A 26,721-nucleotide genomic window follows, 5' to 3' on the forward strand; every position below is an offset into this window, starting at 1 on the left:
GCTGAAAGCCATAATAATTCACATACTCCTTTCACCATAACTCTATTTCCCGCCCATTCCCATCAGTATGACCGTCCACTTGAAAATGTCAATTCTTCGAAAACATGATGCCTCCACCTGGTGCGGACTTCAGTTAGCAAAGGATTCGTTCAACCGCACCCATGTAGGCTTCTCTTAGAGAGTGCACAAACTGGCTTACAACACTCACTGCTTACACAATGTCGTGTCTACTGTGAGTTAGGTAGAATAATCGCCCAACCAACCTCTAATAGTGGTCTTTGTTAGTTGAAATTTGGTCGTGTACCACGTGAGGATTCATACCCAACTTGTCAAGTGAGTAGTAGAAGACTTGACTTGCAATGGTTTTTGTCAGGATGTTTGCCAACTAATCTTCATATTTTCCAAAAGGAAATTGAATAATATTTGCATCTAACTTCTCCTTAAGAATATGTCTATCCACTTCCACATGTCCCGATCATGTTGAACTGGATTATTCAAAATATCAAGGGCCGATTTATTGTCTCATAATAGATTTGATCCAGATGTTGGTGGGTACCCAAGTTCTATAAATAACTGCTGAAGCCATAATAATTCACATACTCCTTTCACCATAACTCTATTTCCCGCCCATTCCCATCAGTATGACCGTCCACTTGAAAATGTCAATTCTTCGAAAACATGATGCCTCCACCTGGTGCGGACTTCAGTTAGCAAATGATTCGTTCAACCGCACCCATGTAGGCTTCTCTTAGAGAGTGCACAAACTGGCTTACAACACTCACTACTTACACAATGTCGTGTCTACTGTGAGTTAGGTAGAATAATCGCCCAACCAACCTCTAATAGTGGTCTTTGTTAGTTGAAATTTGGTCGTGTACCACGTGAGGATTCATACCCAACTTGTCAAGTGAGTAGTAGAAGACTTGACTTGCAATGGTTTTTGTCAGGATGTTTGCCAACTAATCTTCATATTTTACAAAAGGAAATTGAATAATATTTGCATCTAACTTCTCCTTAAGAATATGTCTATCCACTTCCACATGTCCCGATCATGTTGAACTGGATTATTCAAAATATCAATGGCCGATTTATTGTCTCATAATAGATTTGATCCAGATGTTGGTGGGTACCCAAGTTCTATAAATAACTGCTGAAGCCATAATAATTCACATACTCCTTTCACCATAACTCTATTTCCCGCCCATTCCCATCAGTATGACCGTCCACTTGAAAATGTCAATTCTTCGAAAACATGATGCCTCCACCTGGTGCGGACTTCAGTTAGCAAAGGATTCGTTCAACCGCACCCATGTAGGCTTGATGCGAGAATTACTTGACACTCAAATTAAACCCTCTTTTTGTTAATTGTAGTAAGTACGTAAGTAGGGATCGTTCTGGACCGGGGATTAGGAGGGATTGTTAATCTCTTGGAAACTGACTCAAAACGTAAAAACAATATAAAACACTAAACTAGACTCAAAGAATGTGAAACTAAACGTTAAAACACTAAGACAAACCAAAAGACTCAAAATGCTTTAAAAACACAAACTAAATTGATTTCTAACTAAATTGAACATTAAAGCAAAAAGGGGGATTGAGGTTTGACGAAAATTGAAATAACGAAACAAGTTAATAAACTAGACAGAATGTAAATATGAAATTGATGAAATGGAATGAATGGATGCTAGCCAAGGGGTTTATCTCCACACATGTTATACTTGCATACAAAACGATTTCTAATTGCTTTTCTCTAAACCATGAATTCTCAACGCCCCGGGTTAATTAGGTCCGCTTAAATTAACCGTCAAGTTTTCCTTAAGTTAATGAATTGGATGATTGCATACGACAACCCAAAGCATTCCTCACAAGTTCCCTACATGAATTGCATAATAGAGATACAAGCAAGAATCATTAAGCATCATGAAAACTATAAGTGTTGACGAGGCATTCGTTACTATGATTGCATGAAACTTATGCCAAGAATTTGTTTAACGCGATTGTTTATAAGCAACCTCCACTACTTGTGAATATAAGTTCATAACTATTACGTGAAACTTACTTATATTCTAGCGTCAAATTCATGCATGAAAATTAAGCGTTCATTCTTAATAAACATACATAAATAGGATATCAATCAAATAGTTAAACAAATTGAATTCACAACTTATGAAACGTAATTAAAAGTAATCAAATCATATTGCAAGCATAAACATATATTTCGAATCACCCCCTAGCTAAGGGGGGTTTAGTTCCTCATAACTTTGAAATCAAAGAAACACCTAAACATTCCAACAACTCAAAACTTTGAATTGTATGAACGTTTAAGCACTCTTTTCTTCCATTTCTCATACGTACAAAACAAAGAGAATTAAAATGAAACTTTGAAATCAAAGAAACACCTAAACATTCCAACAACTCAAAACTTGAATTGTATGAACGTTTAGGCACTCTTCTCTTCCTTGTTGTTGTAGCACAAGGTTTAAGGATAGGTTGGTTGGGGGGATGGAAGTGTTGGGGAATTATGGAAATGGATGAGGATTGGTGGAAATGGAAGATGGTTTTTGGATTCTAAGGGAGAAAGGAATGTGTTTGTGGTGTGTTGTTGTGTTGTGAATGAGATGATTTTTGAATGAATGAATGCAAGGGTATTTATAGGAGGAGTGGAGATGTATATGGCTATTTGTTTAAGGTGTTTGTGGTTGCAATGATGAAGAATTGCATGTGGAAATAAAAGGGAAAATGTGGTGAAATGATGAAGTAGGAAGGTGGAAATGCATGTGAGATGTTGGAAAGGAAATGAGAATATGAGTAGGCCATGGCATGTGAGTTGTTTTGTTGGTGTAAATGTGCCATGGTTGCAATGATGAAGAATAAAGGGTGCATGTGGGGTGGAATTGAATGAATGCAAAGTGAATGAATAATGAAATGAGTTAAAGAGGGAGAATGTGGTGAAATGATGAAGTAGGAAGGTGGAAATGCATGTGACTTGTTTGTGGAATAAAGAATGAATGGTGGAATGATGAAGAGTTGCATAAAGAATGCATGTAGGGTTAGCTAGGTTGGCTTTGTTTGGGTGCATGTGTGTTAATGGTGGTTTTGCATGTGAATTGATGGATTGTTTTTTATGGAATGGATGGTTCTTTGCATGGCTTTTGAAGTGATTGTGGGATTTGGAATTGGAAGGAAATGCATGGCCTTGGGGTTGGTTTAAGAGAGAATGGGCTAGGCCCTTTGTTTTATGTCCAAAATGAATACAAGGCCTTCAAATTCGTCCAACACTTTGGCTCCAATCATATGCTATCCATTCCAAGCCCAATTTTGCTCCAAAATGCTCCAAAATGCATCTTTTTGCTTCCTTAGCCATATGAACCTAAAAACACACGAAAATGGCTTAAACTACTAAAACAACTATGAATTAACAACATAGATGCACGAAAACAAGCTAAGTAAGTCGCCTAAATATGCTCCTATCAAACTCCCCCACACTTATCTTTTGCTAGTCCTCGAGCAAAACAGAATAAAAACAAATAAACAAAACGACACTAAACACGTAAAACACAACCTACACCTTCCAACAATCGTTTCTGGGATTTCCAATGCACATGACAAGTTAAAAATTATTATTCCCACAGAATTTAGCCATCTTTACCCTTAAGTACATTCTTAATCATAGTCACCACATACTAGTTCACAATTAAGCATTTAAAACCATGTTTTGAATGTAGTAACATGCCTTAGAGAATTTGCTCAATTCCTTACAAGATATGCACTCAATTTTCACTCAGATTTTCTAACTACACACCCTAATCTAGTCATATGTGAGAAGATTGATGTAAACATGAAAACGAACACTTACATATATGTATCACAAAGAACGCAATTTTTGGAGTTAATAAGCATGTTTAGATTATGATCTCATGAATGGAATGCTACTACTTAGACGCGAGAACCAGTGACACCATATGCTCATACCAAGTTCAAACTCCACAAATTGAAACACATAACACTCAAGATTGAAGTCACGGGTTGTAATGGGGCTTGGGGTGTGTGGATAACAAAGAAGGGATATGGAAAACAAAGGTTCTTAAAGAAATAGTGAGCAAGGCAATTGAATCAACTTAGAATTCACTTTTGAATGAAAAACTCAACTTTGGAACAAAAAGGGAGACAATTTAGGGCCAGAATTGGTGTTTTGAGCCCTTACTTCAATCACTCATTCTTTCATTTTTCAAGCTCTTTTTTTCTTTCTTTCTTTCTTTTCTTTTCTGTTTTTCTTTTCTTTTGAAATTCAAAACATACTTAAGAACAAGCATTCCTTCTCCCACACTCATTTTCTTGCATAATGTAACTCAAAAGGAATTCATTTAAGTCATGCTCACTATCTTCTAAGAACAAAGGTGTGGATTGTCCTAAACTAGGCTAGGTGAGGATAATGTGGGTTGGCAAAGAATAAAGGCTAAACAAAGCTCAACGGGGGTAAAACTTACAACATATACGAAATATGGGAAGTGAGGTTATTTGGCTATGGTGGCAATTACACAACTTCATCTTGAATATGTTATGTAAATCAATAACATGCTTTGAATGAAATGGGCATGAGTTCTAGCATTTGGAACTATATGATGAAACGCCTTCTAAGTAGTAACCAAGCAAAGAATAATGAGATCATGCAACAACTTTAGAAAACAAGAAATCACAGATTATACTCTCCAAAGAACGTTATAGGCTCAAGTCTCTCAGGGTTGTAGCGTTTGTTTGAGTTCCTTCCTTCAAGCATGTTACATAACTAATTTTTATTTTTTATGATTGCATGTGAAGTCATACATTATAACCATAACCAAGCATATACCAAGAGTAAATCTAACTTTTTTCCATGTTTATAACTTTTTTCAACAGTCATGCAATTAGAAACCAAATCCTTATCATTGTGTTGGAAGGTGACCTACGACACAAAAACGACTCAAAACACTCTTTTTAGGCTTTTCAAAACATGTTTTTCAAATTTTTATGTGATTTTCGAATTTTTAAGTCAAAACACACTAAACACACTTAAAAACAGCAAGAAACAACATTTGAAGTTATGGTGGATAAAACCCTACGAATTTGCATCAAAACACTTTAGTAACTCCCCCACACTTAAATCAAACATTGTCCTCAATGTTAAAAACCACACTAAACACAAACAAACATATAAACAGCAATTAAACATACTAAACATGGCAGAATGTATCTAACAAAGAGAAGAGTTTAGAGATGCAAATCTGGTTATGGAGTGTTTGTTCCATCTTCTCCTTGGTGATTGCAGTGAGGCTTGGATCTTTGTGATTCCACAGGCTTACTCTTGAACTGCGCTGCTCCCATCGTTGATTTTCCTTTGTGCTACTCTTGAACTGGGCAGCAGGCTTCCTTTGGTCTCCCCCGAAGGTCTGAGCTTCCTTCTCTTATCTGTTTCTTTGTTCAATCTCTCCAATTCGTATTGAAGAGGGTTAGAGGATAGCTCAGCAAAGCTAGGTAAGCAACCAGGGAATAGAGTCTAGATAGACTCCAAGTGCCGGCTGATTGCTTCTTTCACTTTGCTATGCGATTAATAACAAAGACAAAGGAAAAGACAGGGAAAGAGCATGATATGGGATACTTTTGCTTTTGACCTTGATGATATGAGATACCTTTGCTTTTGAAGAAGCGGTGAATGAATCAGCACATGTATTTGTTGTGCTGCTTCCTCCTGGGTCATCTGTACTCCAGGCATCTGGTATCATCTTTGGGGAAGAAGAAAGAAGTGAGTGTTTCGAAAGGCTTTGCTGGGAGTGCGCCCTCAGAGGTGAGAAAGAGTTGGGCATTTTCTTCAGGTTTGCCTTGCCATAAAAGATGAAAGTCGACAAATATAGGGATAGCAAGTGGTGGTACTGTTCTCTTACCCTTGTCGACAAACGTTTTGATCCCGCAAATCCGGCTTTTTGAAATAGTGACGACTCTTCGATATTTGAAGACGCCTCTTCGATTTCTGAGCAGGCGCTTTCTGAAAAGCAGAGAAAGCGTCGCCGAACTTTGCGCTTGTCGGCTAAAGACGTGTAGCTGCGATGATGACCTCCACGTGTTGAACACGTTTTCTGAAAAGCTGAGGGAGTGTCGCCGAACTTTACGCCTCAAATTCCGGCTTTTTTGAATCGGTGGACGCGTTGCCTTGGCTTTTTATAGAGCTATCGATCACCGCCAACTTACACACTCTGAAGATTTCCCATTCTTGAAACTCGTTTCCGGCCCTTTGAAAATTTACTCCGTCCACCCCTTCTCTTTGAACATTTTTTTAAAAAATGGCAAACCCATCGAACCTTAGCTTAGAATTGAGTCTCCGCAGTGATACGGGCGTGCCGCTTCAAGGTAACGTATGGCGCCCTTCTTTCTTATCTTCTAACGGTCCTCTTACAGGTGAAGATTCCGTGATGCAGGACGCCACAACAGCTACGATAGTAGCTCGGAACCTCCTCACTCCCAGAGATAGTCAGCTGCTTTCAGGACGGTCCGATGAGTTGGCCGTTCAAGAGTCCTTGGCTCTGAGTGTTCAGTGCGCTGGCTCTGTGTCCAACATGGGTCAACGCCTTCTTGCTCGCTCCCGTCAGGTTGAATCCTTGATGGCGGAGGTGGAGAGTCTTAAGCAGGAGATCAAACAGCTTAAGTACGAGAACCGAAGTTTGCACGTGCTTGCCAACAATTATTCGTCAGGCATGAAGAGGAAACTTGACGAGCTTGATGACCGTCAAAGGCTTGCAGCTTTCTTTCAGAGGCACCTCTTTCCTGGGTCATCCAGCGTTCCACCAAGGTTTGGGGCCTTGAATGATCCATCTTCGGTGCCTCCCGCTCCTATGCCTTCCGCTCCGATGCCTCTTGCTCCAATGCCTTCTGCTCCGAGACCTCCTGTTCCGATGCCTCCTGCTCCGATGCCTCTTGCTCCGAGAGTGTTGCCACGTAGTGGGGCCTCACGTACTCAACCTTTGTAAAGGCTCCATCTTTCTGCCATGTTTAGATACAATTGTAATTTATCGAAAAAAAATCAATGAACAAGCAAAAGTTTTATTTACTGTATTGGGTTGCCTCCCAAGTAGCGCTTTCTTTTACGTCTTGCAGCCGGACGAAGAACCCAATCACTCCAGGATATGTTCACGAATCGGATGAGAACTCCGAGTCATGAACTAGTACCTAAAACAAGAAACAAAACAAATTTAAGAATCTGGAAAAATAAAAACAAACGAAAATAAAACAATCCAAGGGATTAGCAAAGTTGCTAATCCCCGGCAACGGCGCCAAAATTTGATGCGAGAATTACTTGACACTCAAATTAAACCCTCTTTTTGTTAATTGTAGTAAGTACGTAAGTAGGGATCGTTCTGGACCGGGGATTAGGAGGGATTGTTAATCTCTTGGAAACTGACTCAAAACGTAAAAACAATATAAAACACTAAACTAGACTCAAAGAATGTGAAACTAAACGTTAAAACACTAAGACAAACCAAAAGACTCAAAATGCTTTAAAAACACAAACTAAATTGATTTCTAACTAAATTGAACATTAAAGCAAAAAGGGGGATTGAGGTTTGACGAAAATTGAAATAACGAAACAAGTTAATAAACTAGACAGAATGTAAATATGAAATTGATGAAATGGAATGAATGGATGCTAGCCAAGGGGTTTATCTCCACACATGTTATACTTGCATACAAAACGATTTCTAATTGCTTTTCTCTAAACCATGAATTCTCAACGCCCCGGGTTAATTAGGTCCGCTTAAATTAACCGTCAAGTTTTCCTTAAGTTAATGAATTGGATGATTGCATACGACAACCCAAAGCATTCCTCACAAGTTCCCTACATGAATTGCATAATAGAGATACAAGCAAGAATCATTAAGCATCATGAAAACTATAAGTGTTGACGAGGCATTCGTTACTATGATTGCATGAAACTTATGCCAAGAATTTGTTTAACGCGATTGTTTATAAGCAACCTCCACTACTTGTGAATATAAGTTCATAACTATTACGTGAAACTTACTTATATTCTAGCGTCAAATTCATGCATGAAAATTAAGCGTTCATTCTTAATAAACATACATAAATAGGATATCAATCAAATAGTTAAACAAATTGAATTCACAACTTATGAAACGTAATTAAAAGTAATCAAATCATATTGCAAGCATAAACATATATTTCGAATCACCCCCTAGCTAAGGGGGGTTTAGTTCCTCATAACTTTGAAATCAAAGAAACACCTAAACATTCCAACAACTCAAAACTTTGAATTGTATGAACGTTTAAGCACTCTTTTCTTCCATTTCTCATACGTACAAAACAAAGAGAATTAAAATGAAACTTTGAAATCAAAGAAACACCTAAACATTCCAACAACTCAAAACTTGAATTGTATGAACGTTTAGGCACTCTTCTCTTCCTTGTTGTTGTAGCACAAGGTTTAAGGATAGGTTGGTTGGGGGGATGGAAGTGTTGGGGAATTATGGAAATGGATGAGGATTGGTGGAAATGGAAGATGGTTTTTGGATTCTAAGGGAGAAAGGAATGTGTTTGTGGTGTGTTGTTGTGTTGTGAATGAGATGATTTTTGAATGAATGAATGCAAGGGTATTTATAGGAGGAGTGGAGATGTATATGGCTATTTGTTTAAGGTGTTTGTGGTTGCAATGATGAAGAATTGCATGTGGAAATAAAAGGGAAAATGTGGTGAAATGATGAAGTAGGAAGGTGGAAATGCATGTGAGATGTTGGAAAGGAAATGAGAATATGAGTAGGCCATGGCATGTGAGTTGTTTTGTTGGTGTAAATGTGCCATGGTTGCAATGATGAAGAATAAAGGGTGCATGTGGGGTGGAATTGAATGAATGCAAAGTGAATGAATAATGAAATGAGTTAAAGAGGGAGAATGTGGTGAAATGATGAAGTAGGAAGGTGGAAATGCATGTGACTTGTTTGTGGAATAAAGAATGAATGGTGGAATGATGAAGAGTTGCATAAAGAATGCATGTAGGGTTAGCTAGGTTGGCTTTGTTTGGGTGCATGTGTGTTAATGGTGGTTTTGCATGTGAATTGATGGATTGTTTTTGATGGAATGGATGGTTCTTTGCATGGCTTTTGAAGTGATTGTGGGATTTGGAATTGGAAGGAAATGCATGGCCTTGGGGTTGGTTTAAGAGAGAATGGGCTAGGCCCTTTGTTTTATGTCCAAAATGAATACAAGGCCTTCAAATTCGTCCAACACTTTGGCTCCAATCATATGCTATCCATTCCAAGCCCAATTTTGCTCCAAAATGCTCCAAAATGCATCTTTTTGCTTCCTTAGCCATATGAACCTAAAAACACACGAAAATGGCTTAAACTACTAAAACAACTATGAATTAACAACATAGATGCACGAAAACAAGCTAAGTAAGTCGCCTAAATATGCTCCTATCAAGGCTTCTCTTAGAGAGTGCACAAACTGGCTTACAACACTCACTGCTTACACAATGTCGTGTCTACTGTGAGTTAGGTAGAATAATCGCGCAACCAACCTCTAATAGTGGTCTTTGTTAGTTGAAATTTGGTCAGGGTACACGACAAGATGATGGTTTTGAATGATAGGAGTGTCAACTAGTTTACAGTCAAGCATTCCGATTTCTGTCAACAAATCCAAAACATATTTCCTTTGAGATAGAAAGATGCCTTGTTTCTGCCGAGCCACTTCCATACCCAAAAAATACTTAAGCCCGCCAAGATCTTTCATCTCGATCTCGGTTGCCAAGTAATCTTTTAACTTCAAGATTTCTTCCTTATCATTGCCTATAACAAACATATTAATGAGTGGTGTTAACTACTCATTCTACATTTGATAGTGCATGGTCGGAATTGCTTTGCCTGAACCCATACTTTATCATGGCTGTTCGGAACCTCCCAAACCACGCCCGAGGTGATGGTTTCGGTAGATACAATGCCTTGTTCAATTTGCATACTACTCCTTGTTTTGATACTGATGTGTACCTTGACGGGATATCAATGTACACCCCTTCCGTAAGATTCCAGTGTAAAAATGTATTTTTCACATCAAGTTGTTGTATTAGCCAATCTAAATAAACTGCCAAAGAAAGCAACACTCTAACTGTATTGATCTCTACCGGAGCAAATGCTTCTGTATAATCAACGTCATATGTATGAGTATAACCCTTGGCCACTAGTCGTGCCTTGTACCTTTCAAGCTAATGCAGAAGGAATGAACAATATAAAACCATTGAGCTACCTGCTTTTACTAAGTCCTCGGAAGAACTTCACAATGAAAAAAGTAAACGGTATTCCCCATAATTTTAACCAACTGCGATTGGAACCACGAAAAGGACAATCTTGAACAGTTCTTCATACAACCTCAAAATTGTGGTAAAGAAAGAAACATTCAAATGAAAAAATAAAAGAAGGAAAAATAAAAAATAAAAAATAAACTCAAATATATATTAAAATTTCAAATATTTTAGTGATAAAATTTGACAACGATAAGAACCAGAGTTTAACAAACTGATCCAGCTGAGAAGATCTGCCTGACGTTGCACCATTTTGTATAAGGTAATGCTAGTGAGATTAAATTGGTAGATTAATATTATAAATTAAATGATATAGAAATTGATGATTAAATTATTACTTAAGTATTGATTAACTACTGATCTTCCATAACAGGGTAGTGGGCAGACTAGATGTTTTATTAATTAATAGATCACTCATTGTAGATTTGCTTTTTGTTTTCTCTATTGAGAGAGTAAAGTACATGTTACACATATCTTTCAAGTGAAAACTTTCTGGAAAGTTATTGCATTCAGCGCCTCATTTTCATAGATTTGAAATTTTGTATGGACGCTAACAGAAAAGTGGATGGGCTACTGGAAAGGAAAGAGGCAGATTTTGTGTTATGGCTTGGGACATAGGCAAGCTGAGAATTGCGGCTAGTTTTGGGTTTACATTTGTTTATGTTCTTGTACTTTTTTATTTTTATGTTTAATTTCCTTATGGTTTTTGTACAGTATGTATACAGAGTTTCAACAAATGATATTAAGACTTCTATTTGGTATGTGTGAAGGAGTTTGCTTTTGATTTTCGAGACATGCTTCTGCTCATCCCTTTCTCGATACAATTGGTACGAAAGCCCTATTCAAGTGGGCATGTTTTGCCAGAGTATAGTATTTGTTAGATAGGGAAATACAATACTAGGGTTGTAGGTGAATATGTTGGAGCTTTCTTACCATCTGCAAGCATATGAATGCGAACTTGTTCATATGGAGTTGTGGGATTATTGGAAGCAGATTTTTGGTAACATACTGGATTGAGATGGAAAGCATGCATGCGTTTGTCTGGCGTTTCCTCCTTTCGACTGTTGTTTGAAGTTTTGTATTGAGGCTATTTGTGGTAATTTAATTTAAGTAACCATAGTAATTCAATTAAAATAATAAATTATGTTTGGCCCTATGGTCTTTTAGCCCCTTCAGTTTGAGATGGTTTTTTGTCACAAGGTTATGTTTGGCCTATGGCCCTTTAGCCCCTCGATTGGAGATAGTAAGAAAAATGGCCTGACTTCGAGGGCTATAGGGCCAAAGAGAGCCCTCTAGCCCTCCTTCGGTTGGAGATGAGCAACCGAAGGAGGGTCAGAGGGCTCGTTTTAGCTCTCTGTCTCTCCAAGAAATTAATAATTTAATAAATAGTGCATGATCATATTTCTTACTATCTCCAACCGAGGGGCCAGAGGGCCACGGCCAAACATAGCTTAGCTTTAAAACACCAAATGCATTATGGAATTTAATATGCTCAGTAGTCTACTTCATTAAATTTGTATTTCCGCACATCTTCCGAGCAGATTGCAAATCTTCTGGGATGTACTTCATGGACGGGGGCTGGTCCGGGGCTAATGGATGCTGCTACTAAAGGTGCTTTGCGTGCAGGAAAATCGGTTGGTGGATTTAAGATTGGTAAAGAAGCTGGCGAATGGACAGCATCAAACTATCATCCCTACCTACCATCAGAAGTGTATCTCATATGCAGGAAAGATATAATTATTTGTTAGAAAGTTCATAAGTGCATTTTAGAACTGCTGCCAAATTGTATAACTGCTTCATACTTGCAGGTTTTTCTCTGCTAGGAAGCATGGTTTGGTAGATGCTGTAGTTAGAAGCAGTAGTTCCGAACGGACAGCTGTTGTTGCTCTCCCTGGTGGGATTGGTACTCTCGATGAAGTTTTTGTGATATTAGCACTGATTCAGCTAGAACGAATTGAGTCAAAGCTTCCAGTTCCGTTCTTGTTGATGAACTACGACTCATTCTATTCAAAGCTACTAAACTTCCTTGATGATTGTGAGGACTGGGGTACCCTCTCCAAGGGAGAGCTTTCATCACTTTGGAAGGTTTGTGACAGTAACTCAGAGGCTTTGGCTTATTTGTCGGAGTTTTACGACTTACCTCTTAGCGAGAAAGGAAGGCATGACAACGAATTGAAAAGGGCAAGCGGAAAATTGTCTTAGTGAGATTTGCAGTTGAAGTGGTTGTCTGTAGAATGCCTTTTCCATTCAAGCAATGGTCTCAAAATCTGTTGTAACTTAATCACACTTGCGTGCGGAAATATTGTTCATTGCCTGAATTTAGATTTCCATTTTCCTCAGTCGTAGTTGAATGCGGAACTCGCAAGTAAGGTCGAGATGCAAGTAAGAGTCGACGTTGGCAGTTGGTCCAGCGGCAAATGAGTCAATCTGCGCAATCACCAAGTTACTATGTTACCCTTCATCTAGTGTGAAGTTTCAACCAGGTTCTTTTTCTTCGAGGGTGTAGAGAAATTTGGAAAATAAGATGACAATGTAATTATTCTATTCTAAACTAAACTAATTTACGGGAATGGGGATTTGAACTCGTGTGCAAGAGGGCGAGCACATTGCATTGATTAACTGACCTAACACACGTCTACAAGAGAGCTGAAACATGAAATGATTTAACAATGTCTGCAAGAGGGCGGTAACATAAACCGATATGTAATCCCGGACTATAATCAAGGACTTGACGGCCTTGAGGACGGCAGCAAACCATCGATACTTGTGTAGTCATAACTGGGTGAACTGGACGCTGATTGATCACCAGTGTTCAAACCAGCAAGCTGCATTATGTTCTCGATCTCTTTCACCACTTCCCCCATTCTAGGGCGTTTATCCTGCTGTTCTTCTACGCACAGCATCGCCAAATCAACAAATATTTCCAAACCTTTCAGATCTGTTCCCGAACCCATAGCCGGGTCAAGAACTTGATGAAGGTTGTACAGAGATTTTGTCTTATCAATTGCCATCTGCACCACTCTCACTATATACTTCCCTTGCTCTATTGGCCTTCTAGCAGTTATCAGCTCCAACATTACCACGCCGAAGCTATAAACGTCACTTTTCTCAGTCAACAATTGAGTCATGTAATACTCGGGATCCAAGTAGCCCTACACCAGCAGACATAATTGACCTCAGTTAAGATGATACCGTGATATTTTGTACAAAGCTGCAATACTTGTACTCGAGTTGATGAGTAACTTACCATTGTCCCTCTAACTTGAGTACTTATGTGATTTGTTCCACTGTCAGACATAGACTTGGAGAGACCGAAATCAGCAACTTTTGCTGTTAAATCTTTATCGAGCAATATGTTGTTTGATTTAATGTCGCGGTGTATAATGGGAGGGTTTGCGTGTTCATGAAGATAGGCCAGACCTCTTGCCGCACCAAGAATTACTTTAAGTCTCCTCATCCAGTCCAGCCTGATCCCTGACCTCCCTGCATTCACAAGTCTCTAATCGATCATTCTCACAAGAGACAAAATTGAACGAAACAGTTGGAGCTGCGAGGTCCTATTTAGATTTGAAGATGAAGAAATGAATTGAATACCTGAAAGACTTCCAAATAAATCGCCATTCGGAACATACTCATATACCAAGATTTGTTCACCTTGCTCCAAACAAAAACCAACAAGGCTGACAAGATTCTTATGATGTACTCTTGATAGAAGCTCAACCTCAGCTTTAAACTCAGGCCCTCCCTGCATGGATTCCCTGTTAGATCTTTTAATTGCAACCATTTGGCCCGTAGGAAGAACTCCTCGATACACCTATAAAATGTTACCGAATGATGTCATATTGTCACTATCTAGCAGTATTTTTGTAAGTTACATTTTGTAACTGTGTAGGGTTTAGGAGTTAACCTTTCCATAACCACCAGATCCAACATCATTAGCGTCTGAAAAACCGTTGCTGTATTTCCTAAGCTCTTCAAAAGAGAACAACCGTGCTCCTTTTAGGTCCGGAGAACTAGCATTGCAATAAGTCCTGGTCTGCAGAATTCGTAGACAGAAAAACAATAACTAAGCTTACTGCCTAATGATGAAGCATAATGCGTTGAGTCTGTTATAATTTTTTCTCTACCGCCTTTTTGAGTTATCGATGAACAACATCTTACCAAAGGCATTGACCTGCTCCATTGATCATTTGCTTGTCTCTTTAGGTGGAGAGCATAAAACCCTAGAAGGGCTAACAATAACACAAGTGCGGAACCACCAACTGCTGCACCAATTATCAAGCCCTTGCTTGATCCTGCAGCACACCTCAAAATCATGAGAAATGAAAAGAGAGACGTGTCGTCAGTTATCAGATCGAGTTAACATTGCCAACTTTTAAAGCAGAAGTGCAACTAGTATTTCTAAGTTCAGAGTGACTTTCAGACTTACCTCCTGATTTCGGGTTGTCATAAGGGAAAAAAAAAGAGAAGGGTCCATAATAACTTGGATGCGCCCCCGCCAGAGTCTGGTTGCTAATCATGGACGCAATGGCTGAAGATCCAGTTTTGTTGAAGCGGTCTTGGCCAGCCGGGAAGATTTCTATGTAGAGTTTAAGGTGATAAGAGGAGTCCCAGGAAGGATTACTAACAGCAACTGAATCCACAGGAAGGTTATAGGACTGAAGGGTTTCTAGGAGAGAATCTTGAAGAGCTGTGAAATATCTGAAGTTTCCCAAGTTGGAGAAAGAAACAAATATGAAGTTTAGAGTTCGTGTGTAGGGATATGCACATTTACAGTGGGGGGAAGAAACCTGCCCCGGACTACAAGCAACTGGCGCACAATTACTTGGTGGCGGCAAAATTGGGGAACTGGTTGGAGAAACAGTGCAGTTGTTATTTGTCATGTATGTTGCCTCACAAATTGGATTATCAACGAGGCTGCAAAAGATAACAGACCATTAATCATGACAGTTTGACAAACAATTGGACATTGATATTCGATGTATGAGAACTATGGCTTACATCAATGTATAGTTGGATCCTCCATCACTTTGTATAAGGTCGGTAATGAAGTTCTTCTCCAGATCAATTAGTTGCAAATGGTTGCTAGAAATGGTTCCAAGATTCAATAAACCGTTGATCTTGTTGTTCCTCAGTAACCTGCAACAGCCCACAGGTTAGATTGATAATCACTTTACAACCACTTTACACTTAAGCTAGGTGCTATTAGAGATCAGTATGATACTCACACCGTCTCCAAACTGGAAAGGCTGAATAAGGCCGGAGGAACTTCTCCCTGAAGTCCCGTGTTCTCCATCATTCTGCCATACAGGATTGACAGGTACATTAATTCAGATCATTTACTGTGATATTTCAAATGGAATAACATATACTCGAACTCAAACTGCATCCATATACACGCAAACACACACACACGGGTATATTGAGGAGGAATAAAACATACAATGTTGTCAAATTCTGCAATGTCGAAAACCAAGTAGGAACATCTGTTGCAGCAAAAGTATTGTTGCTCATATCCCTGCAGATCAATGATATGGAATACATATGATTGTAACAATTTTTAGTCATGGGAAAAAGTGATGAAATTCATAAAGCGTAATATCTTTTAGATCGAGCTTGAAAAAATCAGTAATGTTGTACTTACACATAGTTCAGGCCATTCAAGCTAGTAAGGTTTGGCATGGGGCCAGTCAGCTGATTGTTGGACAAGTGCCTGAAAACATATTACCATTAGTCTCTCTTTAGTAAAGTGAAATCCAAACAACATGTTTGAAAGTGAAAATTCTTTGTCTGGTACGCCATTTTCTTACAGATGGACCAATTTTGTAAGATTGTTGAGGCTTGAGGGAACGGACCCATTTAAGGAATTCCTATCAAGGATTCTGTACCAGAACAAGATATTCAGTACAACTGGATACAAGCCACAACTTAGAAGTATCTTGGTTTAAATCTCTTGTGAATATGAAATACTCACACCGCCTGCAGTGTCTGCACGAGTCCGAGTGTGGAAGGAATGGCGCCAGTTAGATTATTTCGGTCAAAAATCCTGCACAGACAAAAGTACTCAAGGCAGATAAGGTAATGTTTTTCTCTTACCAATTGAGATTTTCAGGTGAAGAAAACTTACACATGTAGCAGAACCATCTGTGAACTGAAAAGTCGACGGGGAATTGTACCCGAGAGCTGATTATTTTGAAAATGACTGTATTTGAAGTGTAAAAAAGAATCAGAGGGGCACAAAACCAAGGTAGGCAAAAGATTAGTCGGCTCAGGGTTAACTAGAACTGACGTACAAGTGCCTCGCCTTATGTAACATATCAAGACCGGGTGCAGTCCTGTTAGATACTGGGATTGATCCCTGAAGTTGGTTGTCAGAAAGGTCCAGAAAGGAAAGATTGGTCATATTACCAATGGAAGGTGGAATCCGGCCACTGAAGCTATTGTTTTTCAAAGATCTGCAGCAGGATATAAATGAAGAGTTGCAGTGTTATAGCATATTGGCCTGTTTAAACGCCTAGTTTGGAATGATCAAGGGCGAGAGGGAGAGGAAGGCTTACAGATAAGAGAGCTGCTTTAGAGATCCCATAGTGTCTGGAATTCGACCGAAGAAACTGCAACCAACCAGGTTTCTGACATGCAAAGAAGAAAGCAACAAGGTAGTTAGGCGGATGAATAATCACATACCAAAAATTACTAAAGTGAAGAAACCGGTAATTCATTTTTACAAGTATACTAGTTTCGTCAACTTTCCAATTGATGCCGGAAGCAGTCCCTTCAGGCCCCTGTTAAAAGACAGATTCCTATATGAAAAAGGGTGAGAAAAGAGTTACAAAAGACTAATGAGAAATCTATAACCAAGAAATGAATCAAATAATGAAGTTAAAGCTAAAGCAATTTCACTAACGATTAAAACGCTTTGAAAGAAAAATCCTGGATATTTTGGTTCACATATTAGTTGCAAGTGAAGTATCATAATTATGTAAAACGCAATGCGGAGAATCAGATTGAAGACGTACAGAACCTCAAGCTCAGATAACAGCTCGATATCGCGGGGAAGAGAACCTGTCAAAGCCATATCTGCCAATGCTCTGAAATTAAAAGAAGCCAATGTTATCCGAAAATGGAAGAAAATTAAGCAACATCCAGAAGCAACGAAAATGGTGGAAACAGGCAAAAACTTACATGGAGGTTACATGCGAATTCGTGCACGTAATACCTTCCCAGCTGCCGTCACCACAAGGATCTGAACCCACCCAACTGGTTGGTCTTATGTTCCACTCATCCATGAGAATCTTCATAGGGACATCTGCATAGAATTTAACACGGTTCAATGCTCGAACCGCCATCCATGGATCTATCAATCTATTATACCGTACTACTAAGTTTCATTCACTGTCATATTGATAAGTCCATAATCATCAAAGAAGGAATGGTTATGAACTACTCTACAAGTCTAACTATGATCCAAACTTCTGAATGCCGCTAACGAGTTCTGCCCATTTAATGGAGAAGAAGCAGTTACATAAGGACGTAGCAGTTGGATAAAACTTACATTCCTCAATGTTTGCCTCTACTGCAATAACAAAGAAAGGGATCAACACAAGCAGGGGAAACACATGATCAGTGGCTCGAGTTCGATCCATCCCTTTGCTAATTCAGGCCTTATTTGGCTTTCAGTTCTTCATATTATTCTTCTCATAAGGAAGGCAGATATATATAGTACAGACTCGACTTACAAGGTATGAATATACAATAATATTCACCCTACGTCCTCAAACGGGAAATAAATTGTTGAATCCCACATCGGTCATACAAAAAGAAAAGTAATAGTTTAAATATCCTAACCCCACTCTAACTAACACCGAGATTTTTTGTGATAAAACCTCACATCTAACGGATTGTGCAGGTGGTAATTACCAAGTTGGGGAAAATATCGGTGTTGTTGGAAGTGGGCATTATGGCCCGTCTCTCTATTTTCTACATGGTATCAGAGCCAGGGAGCCCACCCGTCTCTCTATTTTCTACATGGAATCAGAGCCAGGGAGCGGGCCCATACTGTACTACCACGTGATGGGTGGGTACCCTTGGCCCCACGTGCAGGGATTGGGTCCCACGTGAGGATTCATACCCAACTTGTCAAGTGAGTAGTAGAAGACTTGACTTGCAATGGTTTTTGTCAGGATGTTTGCCATCTAACTTCTCCTTAAGAATATGTCTATCCACTTCCACATGTCCCGATCATGTTGAACTGGATTATTCAAAATATCAATGGCCGATTTATTGTCTCATAATAGATTTGATCCAGATGTTGGTGGGTACCCAAGTTCTATAAATAACTGCTAAAGCCATAATAGTTCACATACTCCTTTCACCATAACTCTATATTCTGCTTCTACACTTGACAAAGCAACCACTTTCTGCTTCCTACTCTGCCAAGTCACTAAATTGCCTCTGACAATGTAAAGTACTCCGAAGTAGACTGTAATATTTCCCGCCCATTCCCATCAGTATGACCGTCCACTTGAAAATGTCAATTCTTCGAAAACATGATGCCTCCACCTGATGCGGACTTCAGTTAGCAAAGGATTCGTTCAACTGCACCCATGCAGGCTTCTCTTAGAGAGTGCACAAACTGGCTTACAACACTCATTGCTTACACAATGTCGTGTCTACTGTGAGTTAGGTAGAATAATCGCCCAACCAACCTCTAATAGTGGTCTTTGTTAGTTGAAATTTGGTTAGGGTACACGACAAGATGATGGTTTTGAATGATAGGAATGTTAACTAGTTTATAGTCAAGCATTCCGATTTCTGTCAACAAATCCAAAACATATTTCCTTTGAGATAGAAAGATGCCCTATTTCTACCAAGCCACTTCCATACCCAAAAAATACTTAAGCCCGCCAAGATCTTTCATCTCGATCTCGATTGCCAAGTAATCTTTTAACTTCAAGATTTCTTCCTTATCATTGCCTATAACAAACATATTAATGAGTGGTGTTAACTACTCATTCGACATTTGATAGTGCACGGTCGGAATTGCTCTGCCTGAACCCATACTTTATCATGGCTGTTTGAAACCTCCCAAACCACGCCCGAGGTGATTGTTTCGGTAGATACAATGCCTTGTTCAATTTGCATACTACTCCTTGTTTTGATACTGATGTGTACCTTGACGGGATATCAATGTACACCTCTTTCGTAAGATTCCAGTGTAAAAATGCATTTTTCACATCAAGTTGTTGTATTAGCCAATCTAAATAAACTGCCCAAGAAAGCAACACTCTAACTGTATTGATCTCTACCGGAGCAAATGTTTTTGTATAATCAACGTCATATGTATGAGTATAACCTTTGGCCACTAGTCGTGCCTTGTACCTTTCAAGCTAATGCAGATGGAATGAACAATATAAAACCATTGAGCTACCTGCTTTTACTAAGTCCTCGGAAGAACTTAACAATGAAAAAAGTAAACGGTATTCCCCATAATTTTAACCAACTGCGATTGGAACCAGGAAAAGGACAATCTTGAACGGTTCTTCATGCAACCTCAAAATTGTGGTAAAGAAAGAAACATTCAAATGAAAAAATAAAAGAAGGAAAAATAAAAAATAAAAAATAAACTCAAATATATATTAAAATTTCAAATATTTTAGTGACAAAATTTGACAACGATAAGAACCAGAGTTTAACAAACTGATCCAGCTGAGAAGATCTGCCTGACGTTGCATCCTTTCGTATAAGGTAATGCTAGTGAGATTAAATTGGTAGATTAATATTGCAAATTAAATGATATAGAAGTTGATGATTAAATTATTACTTAACTGTTGATTAAAATGTTTATTTCTTATTGGTGACACATCATTTAATTTACAAATTTAATCTACTTAGCATTACCCTTTCATTTATATTCCTTGTCAGTGTGGTGGGACCCAGCCAATCACACATAAGAGATTTTTCAGTGTAATCGGAACACGGGATGATACACCACGTCTATAAATAGTAAATTATGTATGTTAAAATGTTAATAACTTAAATATTAAAATTTTTTATTATTTATATAAAAATACGTATTGTAACAATTGCGTTCCAATCACAATGAAAATTTTCTCATCAGACGCATCCTCCTCCCTTTCCACATTCTATCTTTTTCCCAAGCCAGGTAAGGATCTCACTTAGTCCCACTTTTGACAATTGACCTTCAAGTTGTAATTCATTTATTTATTTATTTATTGATCTCACTTAATCCCACCATAGAGTATCGGCCTTCAAGTTGTAATTTATTTATTTATTGATGACACGATTATATTTGAGTGGGATCACAATAATAGAGATGGGTTGTTAGATGAGAGCGACTTATATAGAACATAAATGATATGATCGAATAATGCAATGTTATGTAAAAAAAAATATCAAACATAAAATGTTATGAGTGGATGCATAGCAAACATCTTGATTCTTTTTTTTTAGTACATCAATATTTTTATATTAGAAGGAGGAAGAGTTCGACTAAGCCACACAATGGACAACCTAATTTGGTGTTGAATTCGTCATCCACGAGATTCGAACTTAAGACATCTTACTTCTAAACGAAGATGAATATCACCAGACCGTAGTACTAAGTGACAGCATCTTTATTCTTGAAAGTGAAGGCGCTAACACAATCCCCAATGTTGTCACCAGTTTTACAAATACACCAATAATCGTAGTTAATATCAATTATGACAAAAAAAGATAGAAAATTTGACTTATTTTTTGAAATTCAAGAAAGTTGAAATAGTATGAGTGATGATCCTCGCCGAATCCTCTTTGCGAGGATCTTGGGAATTCTCAAATCATATTCGTTCATCGTGCAGTAAAAAATCATTGTAAATTTTATTATTTAAAACTGAATATAAACAGTATCTGACAAAAATTAACTGCACGATGTACGATGAACGAATGTGATTGAAGGATCCTCATAAAGATAAGCCGGCAAGGATCCTCTCTCAAATGGTATATTAAAATTCCACGCAACAAATACTTTATTCCTTTCTCTCATTTATAGAGAATAAAATACAAACCTATTTGAATAGGTAAACCAATTCAAATAAGTAAGAGTGATGCTAGAGAGCCATTTAATCATATTTCATAAATTACATGATGTTGCAGTTGATGGGTAGACTTCATTTTTTATTTTTTGAAAAAAAAAAATTAACTGCACTAAGGGGTGCCAACTGATCCGGCCAGACAGTCAGAGGGTCAAAAATAACTTGAAATGCCACGAAAACCGTTTCTAACTTAGTGAGAGCTGGACTAAATCGCCCATGAGTCCCACCGCGCCAAAAAAGTGGAATCAGGCCAACCGGCTGGCTCCTCTAGGCCAGCCAGCTACCCCCGGGCCGGCCTCTCTTCCTCTCGCAGGTAACGACTCGAGCTTCTCTCTTCCTCCTCTTTTTCTTCTGATTCATCTTCTTTCTCTCCCATCGAGCAAAAACAACAAACATCTTCCTTTGCCGTTGGATTCCACAAACAGAAGCTGGATCCTCCGCTGTGAACGGGGTTTTTCTTTCTGGAGATTAGATTAGGGTTTGTCAAATTCGAAATCGAATTTCCGCCGGACTCATAATCTCCGGTCAGTTCCGATGCTGGCGAAAGGAAGAAAAGTTTCAGGGCGGGGAGAGGCCGTGGCGGCGAACACCGCAAGTTCGCGGACGCTGGAGCTGAGGAAGAAGCAGTTTGCTCTGCTCCTGCACGTGGTACGTGAGCTTTATTGAATTCCCGATATGTTGTGTGCATTAAGCAGTAGAATTAAAACGCTTTAAGAAAGTGGGGTAATTTCCGGGTGTATTTTATGTTCTCGCAGGTGGATGAGTTGCAGAATACCTTAGAGGTAGAACAGAGGAGTTTAATTGAGGAGAAAGAAGAGAAAAATGGAATGGAAGAGCAGCTGGGGGCTCGGAAGTCGGAACCCATGCATGTTGATTAGAATACAATGCATCTCTTGACTCTCCGTTTCCAAGTTGTAAGATTGCGCGTTTCGGAAATGGGCACGCAAGAGAGTGGTTGCAGTATGCTAGCCATTTTATGAAATTCTTGTTGTTGTGCATTTGTATGATTCTCTTTGCATATATGAATTACCAAGTTTACTTGATGAGAAGGAAATTGCCGTAACTCTTTCCTAAATTATTTCTAAAGTAGTTGATCGTATATACCTAATGCTTGGATGCATTGCTTTCATTGCATTTGAGTTTACTCCTTTAGTAGTGTAATATTATGCAGTTTAATTTCGGAGAATTTCATACCGTAGACGAAATGCTTGAGCTTTTCAAATTCCTTATAATCCGACTTTTTTGGCTTTGCCCGAGTGAAGGTACCTTGGATGCACAATTGCTGCATTACAAAGTCTTTACTATTTGATATTGGTCTTGCAATGCCAAAGAACAAATATGATTTGTTATCACATATGCTATCAGCATTTGTAAGACAACTTTCTATTATATTATTGACTGTAGTTGTATTTGTACTTGATTTAGAAAGCGATGGATTTAACTACTGGTCTTCCTTAACAGGGTAGTGGGCAGACTAGACGTTTTATTAATTAATAGATCACTCATTGTAGATTTGCTTTTCGTTTTCTCTATTGAGAGAGTAAAGTACATGTTACACATATCTTTCAAGTGAAAACTTTCTGGAAAGTTATTGCATTCAACGCCACATTTTCATAGATTTATGTTCCACTCATCCATGAGAATCTTCATAGGGACCTCTGCATAGAATTTAACACAGTTCAATGCTCGAACCGCCATCCATGGATCTATCAATCTATTATACCGTACTACTAAGTTTCATTCACTGTCATATTGATAAGTCCATAATCATCAAAGAAGGAATGGTTATGAACTACTCTACATGTCTAACTATGATCCAAACTTTTGAATGCCGCTAACGAGTTCTGCCCATTTAATGGAGAAGAAGCAGTTACATAAGGACGTAGCAGTTGGATAAAACTTACATTCCTGATTGTTTGCCTCTACTGCAATACAAAGAAAGGGATCAACACAAGCAGGGGAAACACATGATCAGTGGCTCGAGTTCGATCCATCCCTTCGCTAATTCAGGCCTTATTTGGCTTTCAGTTCTTGATATTATTCTTATCACAAGGAAGGCAGATATATATATATAGTACAGACTCGACTTACAAGGTATGAATATACAATAATATTCACCCTACGTCCTCAAACGGGAAACAAATTGTTGAATCCCACATTGGTCATACAAAAAGAAAAGTAATAGTTTAAATATCCTAACCCCACTCTAACCAACACCGAGATCTTTTGTGATAAAACTCCACATCTAACGGATTGTGCAGGTGATAATTACCAAGTTGAGGAAAATATTGGTGTTGTTGGAAGTGGGCATTATGGTTCGTCTCTCTATTTTCTATATGGTATCAGAGCCAGGGAGCGGACCCGTACTGTACTGCCACGTGATGGGTGGGTTCCCTTGGCCCCGCGTGCAGGGATTGGGTCCCACGTGAGGATTCATACCCACATGAGGATTCATACCCAACTTGTCAAGTGAGTAATAGAAGACTTGACGCGGACCCGTACTGTACTGCCACGTGATGGGTGGGTTCCCTTGGCCCGGCGTGCAGGGATTGGGTCCCACGTGAGGATTCATACCCACATGAGGATTCATACCCAACTTGTCAAGTGAGTAATAGAAGACTTGACTTGCAATCTTCAGATTTTACAACAGGAAATTGAATAATATTTGCATCTAACTTCTCCTTAAGAATATGTCTATCCACTTCCACATGTCCCGATCATGTTGAACTGGATTATTCAAAATATCAATGGCCGATTTATTGTCTCATAATAGATTTGATCCAGATGTTGGTGGGTACCCAAGTTCTATAAATAACTGCTGAAGCCATAATAATTCACATACTCCTTTCACCATAACTCTATATTCTGCTTCTACACTTGACAAAGCAACCACTTTCTGCTTCCTACTCTGCCAAGTCACTAAATTGCCTCTGACAATGTAAAGTACTCCAAAGTAGACTGTAATATTTCCCGCCCATTCCCATCAGTATGACCGTCCACTTGAAAATGTCAATTCTTCGAAAACATGATGCCTCCACCTGGTGCGGACTTCAGTTAGCAAAGGATTCGTCCAACCGCACCCATGCAGGCTTCTCTTAGAGAGTGCACAAACTGGCTTACAACACTCACTGCTTACACAATGTCGTGTCTACTATGAGTTAGGAAGAATAATCGCCCAACCAACCTCTAATAGTGGTCTTTGTTAGTTGAAATTTGGTCAGGGTACACGACAAGATGATGGTTCTGAATGATAGGAGTGTCAACTAGTTTACAGTCAAGCATTCTGATTTCTGTCAACAAATCCAAAACATATTTCCTTTGAGATAGAAAGATGCCCTGTTTCTGCCGAGCCACTTCCATACCCAAAAAATACTTAAGCCCGCCAAGATCTTTCATCTCGATCTCGGTTGCCAAGTAATCTTTTAATTTCAAGATTTCTTCCTTATCATTGCCTATAACAAACATATTAATGAGTGGTGTTAACTACTCATTCGACATTTGATGGTGCATGGTCGGAATTGCTCTGCCTGAACCCATACTTTATCATGGCTGTTCGAAACCTCCCAAACCACGCTCGAGGTGATTGTTTCGGTAGATACAATGCCTTGTTCAATTTGCATACTACTCCTTGTTTTGATACTGATGTGTACCTTGACAGGATATCAATGTACACCTCTTCCGTCAGATTCCAGTGTAAAAATGCATTTTTCACATCAAGTTGTTGTATTAGCCAATCTAAATAAACTGCCAAAGAAAGCAACACTCTAACTGTATTGATCTCTACCAGAGCAAATGTTTTTGTATAATCAACGTCATATGTATGAGTATAACCTTTGGCCACTAGTCGTGCCTTGTACCTTTCAAGCTAATGCAGATGGAATGAACAATATAAAACCACTGAGCTACCTGCTTTTACTAAGTCCTCGGAAGAACTTCACAATGAAAAAAGTAAACGGTATTCCCCATAATTTTAACCAACTGCGATTGGAACCAGGAAAAGGACAATCTTGAACAGTTCTTCATACAACCTCAAAATTGTGGTAAAGAAAGAAACATTCAAATGAAAAAATAAAAGAAGGAAAAATAAAAAATAAAAAATAAACTCGAATATATTAAAATTTCAAATATTTTAGTGATAAAATTTGAAAACGATAAGAACCAGAGTTTAACAAACTGATCCAGCTGAGAAGATCTGCCTGACGTTGCACCCTTTCGTATAAGGTAATGCTAGTGAGATTAAATTGGTAGATTAATATTGTAAATTAAATGATATAGAAGTTGATGATTAAATTATTACTTAAGTCTTGATTAACTACTTATCTTCCAGAACAGGGTAGTGGGCAGACTAGACGTTTTATTAATTAATAGATCACTCATTGTAGATTTGTTTTTCGTTTTCTCTATTGAGAGAGTAAAGTGCATGTTACACATAACTTTCAAGTTAAAACTTTCTGGAAAGTTATTGCATTCAACGCCACATTTTCATAGATTTGAAATTTTGTATCGACGCTAACAGAAAAAGTGGATGGGCTACTGGAAAGGAAAGAGGCAGATTTTGTGTTATGGCTTGGGACATAGGCAAGCTGAGAATTGCGGTTAGTTTTGGGTTTAGATTTGTTTATGTTCTTGTACTTTTTTATTTTTATGTTTAATTTCCTTATGGTTTTTGTACAGTATGTATGCAGAGTTTCAACAAATGATATTAAGACTTCTATTTGGTATGTGTGAAGGAGTTTGCTTTTGATTTTCGAGACATGCTTCTGCTCATCCCTTTCTCGATACAATTGGTACGAATGCCCTATTCAAGTGGGCATGTTTTGCCAGAGTATAGTATTTGTTAGATAGGGAAATACAATACTAGGGTTGTAGGTGAATATGTTGGAGCTTTCTTACCATCTGCAAGCATATGAATGCGAACTTGTTCATATGGAGTTGTGGGATTATTGGAAGCAGATTTTTGGTAACATACTGGATTGAGATGGAAAGCGTGCATGCGTTTGTCTGGCGTTTCCTCCTTTCGACTGTTGTTTGAAGTTTTGTATTGATGCTCTTTGTGGTAATTTAATTTAAGTAACCATAGTAATTCAATTAAAATAATAAATTATGTTTGACCCTATGGTCTTTTAGCCCCTTCGGTTTGAGATGGTTTTTTGTCACAAGGTTATATTTGGCCTATGGCCCTCTGGCCTCTCAGTTGGAGATAGTAAGAAAAATGGCCTGAGATTGTTCATTAAAATATTAAGTTCTTCGAGGACTATAGGGCCAAAGAGAGCCCTCTAGCCCACCTTCGGT

General features: G+C 38.5%; 3 protein-coding genes across 3 annotated transcripts; 2 read left to right on the forward strand and 1 right to left on the reverse strand.

Annotated features, from left to right (window-relative positions):
- The first annotated feature begins 11,796 nt into the window (after positions 1–11,796).
- On the forward strand, positions 11,797–12,675 carry LOC108865616. The gene is made up of 2 exons (XM_048564139.1): positions 11,797–12,057; positions 12,140–12,675. Exons 1-2 carry the CDS (start codon positions 11,932–11,934, stop codon positions 12,539–12,541), a joined length of 528 nt encoding a protein of 175 aa, XP_048420096.1. The 5' UTR covers positions 11,797–11,931; the 3' UTR covers positions 12,542–12,675.
- Positions 12,676–12,996: 321 nt separating this feature from the next.
- Positions 12,997–18,007, reverse strand: LOC103928149 (leucine-rich repeat receptor protein kinase HPCA1-like). The gene is made up of 19 exons (XM_048564140.1): positions 17,892–18,007; positions 17,522–17,645; positions 17,356–17,427; positions 17,065–17,139; positions 16,897–16,968; positions 16,633–16,794; positions 16,467–16,541; positions 16,314–16,385; positions 16,150–16,221; positions 15,984–16,052; positions 15,783–15,857; positions 15,568–15,639; positions 15,341–15,478; positions 14,769–15,256; positions 14,501–14,634; positions 14,247–14,375; positions 13,934–14,153; positions 13,587–13,822; positions 12,997–13,491 (listed from the first exon to the last, which is right to left on the reverse strand). The coding sequence occupies exons 1-19, from the start codon at positions 17,980–17,982 to the stop codon at positions 13,060–13,062; spliced, it is 2,808 nt and encodes a 935-aa protein (XP_048420097.1). The 5' UTR covers positions 17,983–18,007; the 3' UTR covers positions 12,997–13,059.
- A 3,555-nt stretch (positions 18,008–21,562) lies between these two features.
- Positions 21,563–22,472, forward strand: LOC103928128 (THO complex subunit 7A-like). Its single transcript, XM_009337146.2, has 3 exons — positions 21,563–21,742; positions 21,855–22,077; positions 22,185–22,472. Exons 2-3 carry the CDS (start codon positions 21,964–21,966, stop codon positions 22,305–22,307), a joined length of 237 nt encoding a protein of 78 aa, XP_009335421.1. The 5' UTR covers positions 21,563–21,742; positions 21,855–21,963; the 3' UTR covers positions 22,308–22,472.
- The last annotated feature ends 4,249 nt before the right edge of the window (positions 22,473–26,721 follow it).

The sequence above is a fragment of a genome, unplaced genomic scaffold, assembly GCF_019419815.1.
Source record: "Pyrus x bretschneideri cultivar Hongxiangsu unplaced genomic scaffold, Pyrus_bretschneideri_v1 Contig38, whole genome shotgun sequence".
Lineage (NCBI taxonomy): Eukaryota > Viridiplantae > Streptophyta > Magnoliopsida > Rosales > Rosaceae > Pyrus > Pyrus x bretschneideri.